Source organism: Rhinatrema bivittatum, chromosome 1 (assembly GCF_901001135.1).
Source record: "Rhinatrema bivittatum chromosome 1, aRhiBiv1.1, whole genome shotgun sequence".
NCBI lineage: Eukaryota > Metazoa > Chordata > Amphibia > Gymnophiona > Rhinatrematidae > Rhinatrema > Rhinatrema bivittatum.
The window spans coordinates 285997670-286010132 of record NC_042615.1 but is presented as its reverse complement, the minus strand read 5'-3'; the positions used below and the strand labels follow the sequence as shown (position 1 = coordinate 286010132).

The following is a 12463-nucleotide window of genomic DNA, read 5'->3' as shown; positions in this document are numbered from 1 at the left end:
AAATTTCTGAGCCAAATAATATGATACCAATTTGTTAGCAGTCTCCCCAGTAAAGTCACAGTCACACCCTCTCTGTAAAGAAATATTTCCTTAGATTATTCTTGAATCTACCCCCTTGTACCCTTATCCCATGATCCCTTGCCCTAAAGCCTCCAATCCATTAAAAGAGGCCTGCCTCCTGTGCATGGAAACCTTGGAGGTATTTAAATTTCTCTACCATATTTCCTCTATCCCACCTTGCCTCTAGAGTACAAATGTTTAGACCTTTATATCTGTCCCCATATGCTTTAGAATGAAGACAGTGACCATTTTAGTAGTCACTCTCTGGACTGATTCCAACTAGTTTACATTCTTTTGAAGGTTCAGTCTCCAGAATTGAACGCAGTACTCTAAAGAGGTCTCACCAGATACATATAGGGGCACTCTTTTCTGCTGGCCATTCCTCTCCCTGTGCACCCAATCACTTTTCTGGCTTTTTCCATTGTTTTATTCACCTGTTTGATCACCTTAAGATCATCAGATACAATTCCCCCCCCCCCCCACCCCCCCCCCCCCCCCCCCCGATCCCGCTCTTTGTGCTTAGAATAATTTCATCCCCTGAACTGCACCACTCCTATGGGTTTTTGCAGACTAGATGCATGACTGTATTTTTTAGCTTCAGCTGCCAGACTCTAGACCATTCCTTTAGTTTTCCTTGATCCCTCTGCATCCCTCCACACCTTCCTGGATGTCATAAGAACATAAGAAATTGCCATGCTGGGTCAGACCAAGGGTCCATCAAGCCCAGCATCCTGTTTCCAACAGAGGCCAAAACCAGGCCACAAGAACCTGGCAATTACCCAAACACTAAGAAGAACCCATGCTACTGATGCAATTAATAGCAGTGGCTATTCCCTAAGAGGTAGATCTTCAAACATACGCGCGCGTGTACTTTTGTTCGCGCCACCGGCGCAAACAAAAATACACCAGATTTTATAAGATACGCGCGTAACCGCGCGTATCTTATAAAATCCAGGGTCGGCGTGCGCAAGGCTGCGCAAAATCAGCAGCCTGCGCGCGCCGAGCTGCGCAGCCTGCCTCCGTTCCCTCCGAGGCTGCTCCAGAGGAATGAAGGCTGAGGAAGAGCATCATAGAAAGGAACATATGGTGAAGGAGTATCATTAATATTCGAGAGGGAAGAGCACAAGGCATGTCACCTAGACTGGGGGCTAAGACTAGATTGAAGAAGCATCACAGTAGGGCACCGGGGACGTAGAGCATCACCAAACTAGTTAACGACAAATATCATCATTATTCTTTAGGTACTGTTAGTACTTTGCAACTTACGGGAACTGTGTGAATCTGCTCTACTGCCAGGTTGCTTTAACGGATGCACTACTTTTACTTCAGCAGGAGGCGACTGTGAAGTTGTCAGGGTCATTTTTACAATCTCTTCCCCAGTATATTTATTGACTCTTCGGATAGTACCAGTTTTCCATTCAGAATAATAGACATTGTCAGCAAATAGAGAGAGCCCAATCACACGGTATCTGAGGAGAAAAACAAATCAAACATGATTTTTCATTTCTGAACATTTTTTTTAACATCCATTTCTGAAAATAACTTAGCTGTTTTTGATCCTGTGTGTTTCTGGAGCTGCTTAAAGATATTTCGATTAGGTTCGAGTTATTGTACCTGAAGATTGATGGGTGGCCAGTGTAACCCTGATATTTAAAAAAGGCTCCAGGGGTGATCTGAGAAACTATAGCCCAATGAGCCTGACTTCAGTGCCAGGACAAATCATGGAAACTATTCTAAAGAACAAAATCACAGAACCTATAGACAGACATGGTTTAATGGGACACAGCCAGCATGGATTTACCCAAGGGAAGTCTTTCCTCACAAATCTGCTTCATTTTTTTGAAGGGGTTAATAGACATGTGGATAAAGGTGAGCCGGTAGATGCAGAGATGGATTTAGGGTCTTGCCACCCCTAGGTACTGTTGCTGTTATTGCTCCTTCCCCCTGATAAAGTCAAAGAACAGGAAGCAGGAGTCCAAGGTATAGCCTCACAGTAATTAGACAATTCTGAAGCACATTGGCAAACATTCCCATCAATAGGTAAGCTAAGGGACGAGGTGTATGACCCAAGATTCACCTAGGTCATCAAAAACGCTTGCACCAGCCATGGAGGAGGGAGTAGGATAGGTTCAGGAGTGGGTTCCAGGATCTGGAGAGAAGGCAGAAGGAGGAAGGGATGATCCATGATCCGGGGGGACAGAATTCAAGATCAAGGGAGAGAGACTCTGAATTGAGGTAGGAAAGAGGGGAGGGGAGAGGAGAGGAGAGGAGATAGGTGTCCCTACTGTGCTCAGTTCCTGCTCCCCCCTGCGTCCCCTCTCTGACTTCTCAGTCTGGCCTATGCACACCCAGCCCCAATCTCTTCTCTCTCACACACAATCTCCTACTCAATTCACTTTCATTTGCTAGCATCTTTCCTTATCTCCGAATAATCCCCATTCAGTCCCTCATAACTTCCCAAAAATGATCCCCCTTTACTAAGTGTATTCCAGGCTCATCCCCTCTCATCCTGTTCCCCCTTTGCTATCTGGGAATGGAGGGGCTTGATCAGGAAGCAGAGGGCTCGTCTCTGCTGACTGATACTGAATACAGCTGGAAGGCTGCAAATCTTCAGCAACAGGTGCAGAACAGAACTAGGACATGCAAAAACTTTTCAGCAATTGGAATATACTATCTTTGGGAATGTGCATTTCTTATATATTTCTTTTGCTTTTTCTTCAGCATTCCAGTAGTCACATAGTCTGGTTTCTCAGGTTTTCCATTTCAGTTTTGTTTGAATGTTTGTTTCTAATTTGTAGTCCCTTATTCTGTCTTAGGTAAGTGTTATGGTATGGTAAAGTGTTATTTATTTATTTGTTTGCAGGGTTTGTGTTACTTTACAAAGTGTTTGGAAGTGAAGGGATTGTGTTTTGCTGTCACTGAGGTGACACCGGAATTTGAACTTACAGATGTTTAGAAAAAAATCGGAGGAAAAAAGGCCTCAGGACCTCATGTTATGTTCTACATAGAACTTTTAACATATAGGAGGTAGTTGTAATCATTGGTCTTTAAAAAACCTCCAACCTTTTAACTGATTTATTAATTTTAAATCTTTTTAATCAATTTTCTTAATTTTTCTTAAACGTAAGCATGTACATTAAATTGAAGGAAAAAGTTGGCTATCGTTATCATTCAACTTTCAAAAAATTATTTTCTCCCAAAATCAATTTGTGGTGACTTCTAGTCACAACACAACAAGAACAAGATTTTTTTAAATCAGTTCAAGAATGTACTTGTTGAATCAATTCATTTCCATTCAATTCATTGTCCTTAAACCAACTTTCCATGTAATCCTTTGTTTAGAATTATGCAATACGCAATTTCCAAAGATAGTATGATTGTTACTCAACTTTCAAAAAACCAACTAGTATTCCTGAGGTCTGGACTACCTGTAGCCTGTGCATGAGCCACGTGCAGGCCATTACAGCAAACAACCTATACCCCTGCCTTGTCAGTTCTGCAAAGCTACTCATAAAATTCACTCTTTTAAATTGACACACAATTCTACACTCATTGTTTTGTATTATTATTGTTGAAATAAACCTTTACCAAACTGTAAATAAATAATAATAAAAAGCTTCAGAAACTGTTGTGCATTGTTTTTGTTTTGATTTTTTTCCCCCCAAATGAAACATATAAGACTTACTGTTCAGAATATTTGAGCAAATTAGTAGCGCCACCATCATAATTACACGAACCAATGCTTGGAAAATCTTCACCATCATACTGGATCCAAAATATTCTCTTTTCCGTTAAATCCAGTGACAGGGTCTGTACTATTTCTGGGGCTCTTAGGAGGGCAGTAGGATAGGCTCCATCAACTGTTGCCTTATGAATTCCAAAAGGAGCAATACCTGAAGACCAAAATATGAATCTGAAGAAAATAAAACATATACCTGTAATTGCATTTATATAATGGCTCCCAGAAGTCACTACTAACAGACTCCAGCAAATATGGCAATGGTGAAAACATTTATAGGTCAACGGCTAGGCTGTCTTTACACTGAGCTTCATTTAAAGTAAAATTAAACCCAGATGAAGCATTAAATATGGGAAGGGCCATAATGAAAGTAGCTGTGGAACTGCAGACACCTCCCACTGTTCAAAATTATTAGCTGTGACCTATGTTTTCAATTTTGTTTTTTGGTTGAAGGGCTTACGTGTTTCTGCCTCCATATTACCTCATTCAAACTACAAAAACCAGAGATTAAAGATACTGTTAGCCTTATAAAAGGGAAACATGCAAATATTGGGGGTGAGGGGGTGCCAATTTTCAGTCTCCCCCGGCAGTTTGCAGGCCTGTGGGTATTTTGTGCTTTGCACCCACAAACATGTGACTCATTTTGAACAAGTACCCAGGGACTGTGCACCTGCATGGCAGCAGGAGCTAAGGATGCACTGGCAAGGATACCTACCGTGTTTTCCACGTGAAATCACCCCATAGACTTCTCCCCTCATCTAGTCCCACTCCCTTTTCCCTGTGCAGGTGTCATCGAACAGCATTCAGACTTTCACCCACACTGAGGGAGCAGTTTTCAAAAGACATTTTTACATTGGTAAAGGAGTTTACCAACATAAAATCTTAGGAAAGTATCCTCTTTATGGATAAAATGCTGTGTTATCCGAAAACATAGTGGAGTACAATTGTTTTAAATCTGTCTTGCACTCTACCATGTTTGTGACTATTATAAGCAACTATTTTTTTAATGGTCTTTTCATTTGATATTAAAATGCTGCATTGTACATGGGGGAAGGCAATAATCAATCTCCCTGCAGATCTTGCCTGCGGGAGGGTGAATTCTTTTTTGAAGAGAAACTCCCAAGAGTTTCCCTTTGAAAATGTGGCTGGCGCGCACACCACAGGCACATTTGTATCCCGTGTACATTTTGCTTTCATAGAATCAGATGCAAAGCACACAACTGAAAGTATAGGAAATTTCTATGTATACTTTCACTCCCCAACTTCATTGCACCCACAATTACGCACCCTGTTTTACAGAACACATACCATTACCCGCAATATTTCAGACACATTGTTACACAGACAGAAACCTGCATAAAAACCTATTACAGCTCTCTAAACACTTAGAAGTAAATCCTCAAGTTCTCACAAAAAATGAAATAGAAAATGTGATTCATGAAAACGTTAAGAATGAACATATATTTCACTGGCCAGAGAAGTGAGTCGCATCTGCCTTTAAAAACAAACATTGGCTTTGTTCATTTAGAAGCAGGCATTGTTTGCAAAGGCTCACCGCCTAATTTTCCTTATCATTTTTGCCCTCGCTATGAATTTATTTAGACGTCTCTATTTGCAGCCTGGAAAAAGTCATCCATTGGAGCTGCCATGCAAAATGCCCAATTAATATATCAAACACCTCCTGGAAAACAGGGGCAAATGCGTTTGATGAATTCCTCATAAACCGCCCCCCAAACTCTTAAACAAAAGTGATGGGGACAAAGAAAGGAGAAGGGGAAACATGCAGAAGAGAAACTATCAGGGAGGTTGCGTTGCCTTGCATAGCACAGTTGTAAATTAAAGAAAATCTTTGGTTAATTCCCGGTGACCTGACTGGCTTGCACATAGGGTGGTGATCCCCCCCTCTTTCGCTGCTTTACCTTCTCCCATTACAAATTCCGAGGGCAACTTTCAAAGCCACTCGCCCGGCTGTATTAGCCTGTCAGAAAATCATTGCTTTCCCCTGACCAGCTGAAAGTGTGTGCGGATTCCCATTGCGCGCCTAGTTTTATCCGGATTGAAAAGAGGCACTCCCTCCCGGGACAGGGTGAGGCAGGGTTGTTTAGATCAGCAGAGGTAAACAGCCCGCGTACTTGGCAGGTTCTAAAGCATGCGACCCTTAGCTGCCCAAACAAGTAACGGGTGCAAAGTGCGCAGGCGCTTTCCTTTGAGTATTTATTTATTTATTTATTTAACAACATTTCTATACCGGTATTCGTGTGAACATCATATTGGTTTACATCAAACAAAAGATAGAAATTACATCGAACAGGGTAGGGGGGAAACTGGGACAGGGAGGGAAGATAACTAGGGGGTGAGGCAGAGAGAGGTTAAAGTTAACAACTAATGCATAACAATGAGGTCAACAACAAATGCAAGGTAAATAAATAGTTAAATAGTAAACTGAGAGTGCGTTACAGATAGGTAGACAAGGCAAGGCAAGGTGATCATATCCGAGTCAAAGCAGAAGGGGGGGGGGGGGGGGGGGGGGGGAGAGGCTGGAGTGGGTCCTATTCTGGGTATGTCTGTTTAAATAGCCAGGTCTTTAATTTTTTTTTGAAATTTTTGGGGCAGGGCTCAAGACGGAGGTTTGGAGGTAGTTTGTTCCAACAGGTAGGGCCCGCAATAGACAAGTCTCTGTCTCTTGTTGAGGAAAGGTGTGCTTTTTTGAGGGAGGGTATTTGGAGCATACCCAAACGTTTTGTTTGAGTGGGGCGGCTAGGTTGAGCGAGAGTGAAAGGTTCGCCTAGCCAGTTAGAGTTATGTGAATAGATGGATTTGTGAATGATGGTCAGTGTTTTGTGGAGGATACGGAAGGGAACGTGGAGCCAGTGTAGGTCTTTAAGGATAGGGGTGATGTGGTCTGATTTGCGTGCATGGGCGATGATTCTTGCTGCCGCGTTCTGCAGCATTTGTAGGGGTCTGATGGTAGTGTAGGGGAGGCAAAGGAGGATGGAATTACAGTAGTCGAGTCTAGATATGAGGGTTGACTGAATGACAGTGCGGAGATCTTGGGAGTGGAGAAGGGGTTTAAGCTTTTTCATGACGTTGAGTTTAAGAAATCCTTCCTTCAGTACTTTGTTAATGTGTTTTCTAAAGTTTAGGGATTGGTCAATTTTGACTCCTAGGTCTCGTGCGCAGAGTTGAGTGGCAATGGAATTGAAAGCGGGGTCATTTGCAAGTGCCGGCTTCAGGGTTTGATAGTTGGTTATGAGTAGTAGCTCTGTTTTTGAGGAATTCAGGGCTAGTTGGAGGGTTGAGAGGAGGTTGTTTATTGAGTTGAGGCATTTGTCCCAGAAATTGAGGGTGTCTGTTAAGGAGCTTTGTATAGGGATGATGATTTGTACGTCATCAGCGTAGATGAAAATTTTGAGCCCCAGATTGGTTAGGAGGTGGCAGAGGGGAAGGAGGTAAATATTAGGGATGTGCAGAGCAAAATTTTATGTTCATATTTCTTATGTCCGAAAGGGGGTCCCACTTGCGGCCAATATGGACATAAAAAAAATCTAATGAGTTGGGTATATGTACATATGTCGCCCATTAAAGTCAATGGGGGAAGGATTTCCAGCCTATTTTTGGCTGCAGAATTGTGGTTTTCTTATCAATTGGCCCAGGAGAGAGTTCCCTTTCCTTTGTGCAGGGAAGTACTCCCTGGAAAGGGTCCACCCCTAGAGTTGTGTGTACCCGGTGTTTACATTGGCGTCCAGTGAATATCGTTGGCGTCTAGTGAATTCCGTTGGCGTCTAGTGAATTCAGACGGTACTTACGCACTTCAGCAGATGACAAAGGAATTGGAGGATCTCTCAGAAATAAGAATACGTGTGGGAACACAAGGTCTGGATGAACAGGCAGGCACAGCAATGGAGTTAAAACAGCAGTAGGAACACAAGGCCTGGATGAACAGGCACTTCCTTCGAGGACAGAGGTCAATCCCAGCTAGGGACACAAGGCCTGCATGAACAGGCACAGGAACTAGGTTAAAACACTGGTAGCTCGCCAGCATCTTTCTGATGCATGCTAGAATATTGGCAGCGGTGTGGGCATGGTCCGTCAGGTGGGTGTGCAGTAAAGCCCACCTCCACCCTCATGCTTGTTCAGGGAAGGACTCCCTGGAACGGGTCCACCCCTAGAGTTGTGTGTACCCGGTGTTTACATTGGCGTCCAGTGAATATCGTTGGCGTCTAGTGAATTCCGTTGGCGTCTAGTGAATTCAGACTGTACTTACGCACTTCAGCTGATGACAAACGAATTGGAGCCTAGGATCTCTCACAAATAAGAATACGTGTGGGAACACAAGGCCTGGATGAACAGGTACATCATTCAAGGACAGAGGTCAATTCCAGCTAGGGACACAAGGCCTGCATGAACAGGCACAGCAACCAGGTTAAAACACTTGTGGGAACACAAGGCCTGGATGAACAGGCACAGCCACTGAGTTAAAACACCTGTGGGAACACAAGGCCTGGATGAACAGGCACCGCCACTGAGTTAAAACACCTGTGGGAACACAAGGCCCGGAAGAATGGGCACAGCAACTGAGTTAAAACACCTGTGGGAACACAAGGCCTGGATGAACACGGATACTCGGATAGTAATTATGTGTTTTTTTAATGTATTTATATTCTTATTCGAAAACGTTTCTAGCACGTCATACTTGATTACACTCAGGTACTGTAGGTATTTCCCTATCCCCAGAGGAACACAAGGCCTGGATGAACAGGCACCGCCACTGAGTTAAACACCTGTGGGAACACAAGGCCTGGATGAACAGGCAGGCACAGCAATGGAGTTAAAACACCAGTAGGAACATGGATGAACACTGATACTCGGATAGTACAATTTTTTTTTTATGGATTTATATTCTTTTTTTAAAAAGTTTATAGCACTTCATTTATTTTTATATTTATTTGTCATTTTTATATACTGACATTCTTGTATTCAATGCAAATCATACTTGCTTACACTCAGTTACTGTATGTATTTCCCTATCCCCAGAGGAACACAAGGCCTGCAGGAACGGGCACAGCAACGGAGTTAAAACACTTGTGGGAACACAAGGCCGGGATGAAGAGGCGCAGCAGTCGAGCACAGAGGTCGATCCCAGCTAGGGACACAAGGCCTGGATGAAGAGGCACATCATTCGAGGACAGAGTTCAATCACAGCTAGGGACACAAGCCGCGGAGGAAAAGACACTAACCAGGATCCTCCAAGCCCTCATTTTCTCCAAATTAGACTACTGCAACTCTACATTTCTTGGACTCCCTTCCTCATACACAAAACCACTCCAAATGGTTCAAAACGCAGCAGCCCGTCTACTAACAAACACTAGGAAAAGAGACCACATTTCCCCAGTCCTAAAAGACCTCCACTGGTTACCAATTCAGTTCAGAGTCATTTACAAATCCATCACCTTGATATACAAAATCTTTCACCAACACACCATAATCGACCTACAAATTCCTCTCCGTTTATACAAATGCACAAGACCGACCAGGGAAGCCTACAGAGGATGCCTCCTTGTTCCACCCTCCAAAACCACTTATCACAGCACCTTTAGAGATTGAGCCCTTTCCACAGCAGGTCCACCGTTATGGAACTCCATCCCCCCAGATCTCAGAAATGAACCTTGCCTCCTAACCTTTCGGAAAAGACTCAAGACATGGCTTTTCAGGCAAGCCTTCCCGAACTGCACCTAACACACACCATCAATAAATTCTCAGCTCAGAAGCTGTATATATTGGACGCCATATTTGTAATGTACTCTTGTATATTTTTATATTCTACACATGTATATAATTAACCTCCTCTATCCCTCTTTATTTCTTACACTCCCAGTTCATAGCCCCAGTTAATTGTAACTGCATCTCTTCACCACGTGTATTTATGTTATAGGTTGTTTTCTTTGCACCCCTGTTTTCTGTAAAGTGACATCATGTGAACGATTTCATGAATGCCGGTATAAAAAAACCTTAAATAAATAAAATAAATAAGTAAGTACCGCAAGGGAAAGTTGAAAACAACTTTGAAGAGGGAGTTCAAGAGGGCGTGAAATTGTAAAGAGGTAAATGGGTGGGGTCCGTGCAGTCCGCCCACAGGATTCAACCCGGCGGGTTCGGTCGGACCGGGGTTTCGGCGGATCCCCCACCCCCACCCCTTTCGCGGGGGGTGGGGGAGGGGCGGGGAACGCCTCCCGGACGGCCCCGGCCCCCGCAGGGCGCATTTCCTCCGCGGCGGTGCGCCGCGACCGGCAACGGGTCGGCTGGGAAGGCCCAGGGGGGCAGGTGGCCCGCTGCTCCGGCGGCGCGTGTTATAGACCCCCCTCCCGGCGTTTCCTCCTTCCCCTTTGGCAACTGTTAACTTGTCTTAACCTCATTCACTACATCTATGCAGACGATGTTCAGATTCTTATTCCCATAACAGAATCTATTAACAAACTTGGCTATTCTTACAAGCCTTCCCTGATCCTTCAAACTTTCACTAGATAAGTACAGCTACTCAGCTTTGAATATGGAACTTCGCCCCTCCAATATTCTCCTCATTTAGCTACCCTACTTATGCACTTCAGAAAATGACAAAGGAATTGTAAGATCTCTCAGAAATAATAATACGTGTGGGAACACAAGGTCTGGATGAACAGGCAGGCACAGCAATGGACTTAAAACACCAGTAGGAACACTAGGCCTGGATGAAGAGGCACATCATTCTAGGACAGAGGTCAATCCCACCTATGGACACAAGCCGCGGAGGAAAAGAAACTAACCAGGATTCCCTCCGTAACGGCGAGTGAAGAGGGAAGAGCCCAGCGCCGAATCCCCGCTCGTCCGGCGGGCGCGGGAAATGTGGCATACGGAAGATCGCCTCTCTGGCGCCGCTCGGGGGCCCAAGTCCTTCTCATCAAGCCTCAGCCCGCGGACGGTGTTAGGCCGGTAGCGGCCCCCGGTGCTCCGGGACCGGGTTTTCTCGTAGTCTGTTTGTTTGGGAATGCAGGCCAAAGTGGGTGGTAAACTCCATCTAAGGGTAAATACCGGCTCCGGCGCGTGTTATTGCCCCCCCCCCCCCGGCAGCAGCTTCGCCGTTTCCCCCGGACAAGGGTCCACCTCCAAGTTCAACAATTTCTTACTCTTTACTTTGTCTGTCGAGGCTTGACGTCTCTAAAAGGGTTTGACCTGGAATGCTGTGCATGTCCATCCAATATCGCATACAATATAAAGTGGCATGTTTAATTCAAAATGTTGTACACGGGGAGATCTCAGAAATGAACCTCGCCTCCTAACCTTTCGGGAAAGACTCAAGACATGGCTTTTCAGGCAAGCCTTCCCGAACTCCACCTAACACGCACCATCAATAAATTCTCTGCTCAGAAGCTGTATATATTGTATATACAGGTGGCCCGCCGCTCCGGCGGCGCGTGTTATAGCCCCCCCTGGCAGCAGCTTCGCCGTTTCCCCCGCCGTTTCCTCCTTCCCCTTTGCCAACTGTTAACTAGTCTTAACCTCATTCACTACATCTATGCAGACGATGTTCAGATTCTTATTCCCATAACAGAATCTATTAACAAAGCCATCGCACTTTGGAACAACAGCTTACAAGCCATCACTAATCTCCTCAACAGTCAAAGCATGAGATCTTATTAAGAAACTGACATTATCCTCAATAAATTCTTACTCCTAGCAAAACCTCTACCAAGTAAGTACACAGGGGTCTGTATTTTCATACCCCAGTGCTTGCTGTTTGAATACCGCTCTTGCCGTACCGACCCGCAGGGACCACCTAGGGACACAAGCTGTGGAGGAAAATAAACTAACCAGGATTCCCTCAGTAACGGTGAGTGAAGAGGGAAGAGCCCAGCGCCGAATCCCCGCCTGTCCGGCGGGCGCGGGAAATGTGGCATACGGAAGACCGGCTCCCCAGCGCCGCTCGGGGGCCCAAGTCCTTCTGATGGAGGATCAGCCGGCGGACGGTGTTAGGCCGGTAGTGGCCCCCCAATAAAACCACCAAAGACTGCTTCTATAAACTGCAAGTTTAAAAAAGGATAAGACCACTCTTCCACGCCAAACACTTCAGAACCATCCTCCAAGCCCTCATTTTCTACTACTGCAACTCTACATTACTTGGACTCCCTTCCTCATACACGAAACCACTCCAAATGGTTGAAAACGCAGCAGCCCGTCTACTAACAAACACTAGGAAAGGAGGCCACATTTCCCCAGTCCTAAAAGACCTCCACTGGTTACCAATTCAGTTCAGAGTCATTTACAAATCCATCACCTTGATATAAAAAATCATTCACCAACACACCATTATCGACCTACAAATTCCTCTCCGTTTATTCAAATGCACAAGACCGACCAGGGAAGCCTACAGCGGATGCAATGCCGGTATAAATAAATAAAATAAATAAATAAAATCAATAAGTACGTAAGGGAAAGTTGAAAATAACTTTCAAGAGCGAGTTCAAAAGGGCGGGAAACCGTTAAGAGGTAAACGGGTGGGGTGCGTGCAGTCCGCGGCCCCGGCCCCGTCCAGGAATAAAAAAAATAAAGTAAATCAATAAAATCAATAAGTACGTAAGGGAAAGTTGAAAACAACTTTCAAGAGCGAGTTCAAAAGGGCGGGAAACCGTT

At 44.7% G+C, this 12463-nt stretch overlaps 1 protein-coding gene across 3 annotated transcripts in view; it reads right to left on the bottom strand.

Annotated features, from left to right (window-relative positions):
* Positions 1-12463, bottom strand: part of EGF (epidermal growth factor) — a 208156-nt gene that overhangs the window by 129282 nt on the left and 66411 nt on the right. For 2 of the 3 annotated variants that reach the window (XM_029596110.1, XM_029596125.1), the window contains exons 4-5: positions 3746-3973; positions 1327-1529 (exon numbers count right to left, since the gene is read on the bottom strand). In XM_029596110.1, the coding sequence (XP_029451970.1) occupies positions 1327-1529; positions 3746-3973 (431 nt within the window). The remainder of the gene's footprint in view (positions 1-1326; positions 1530-3745; positions 3974-12463) is intronic. The other variant, XM_029596117.1, reaches the window with a different exon arrangement.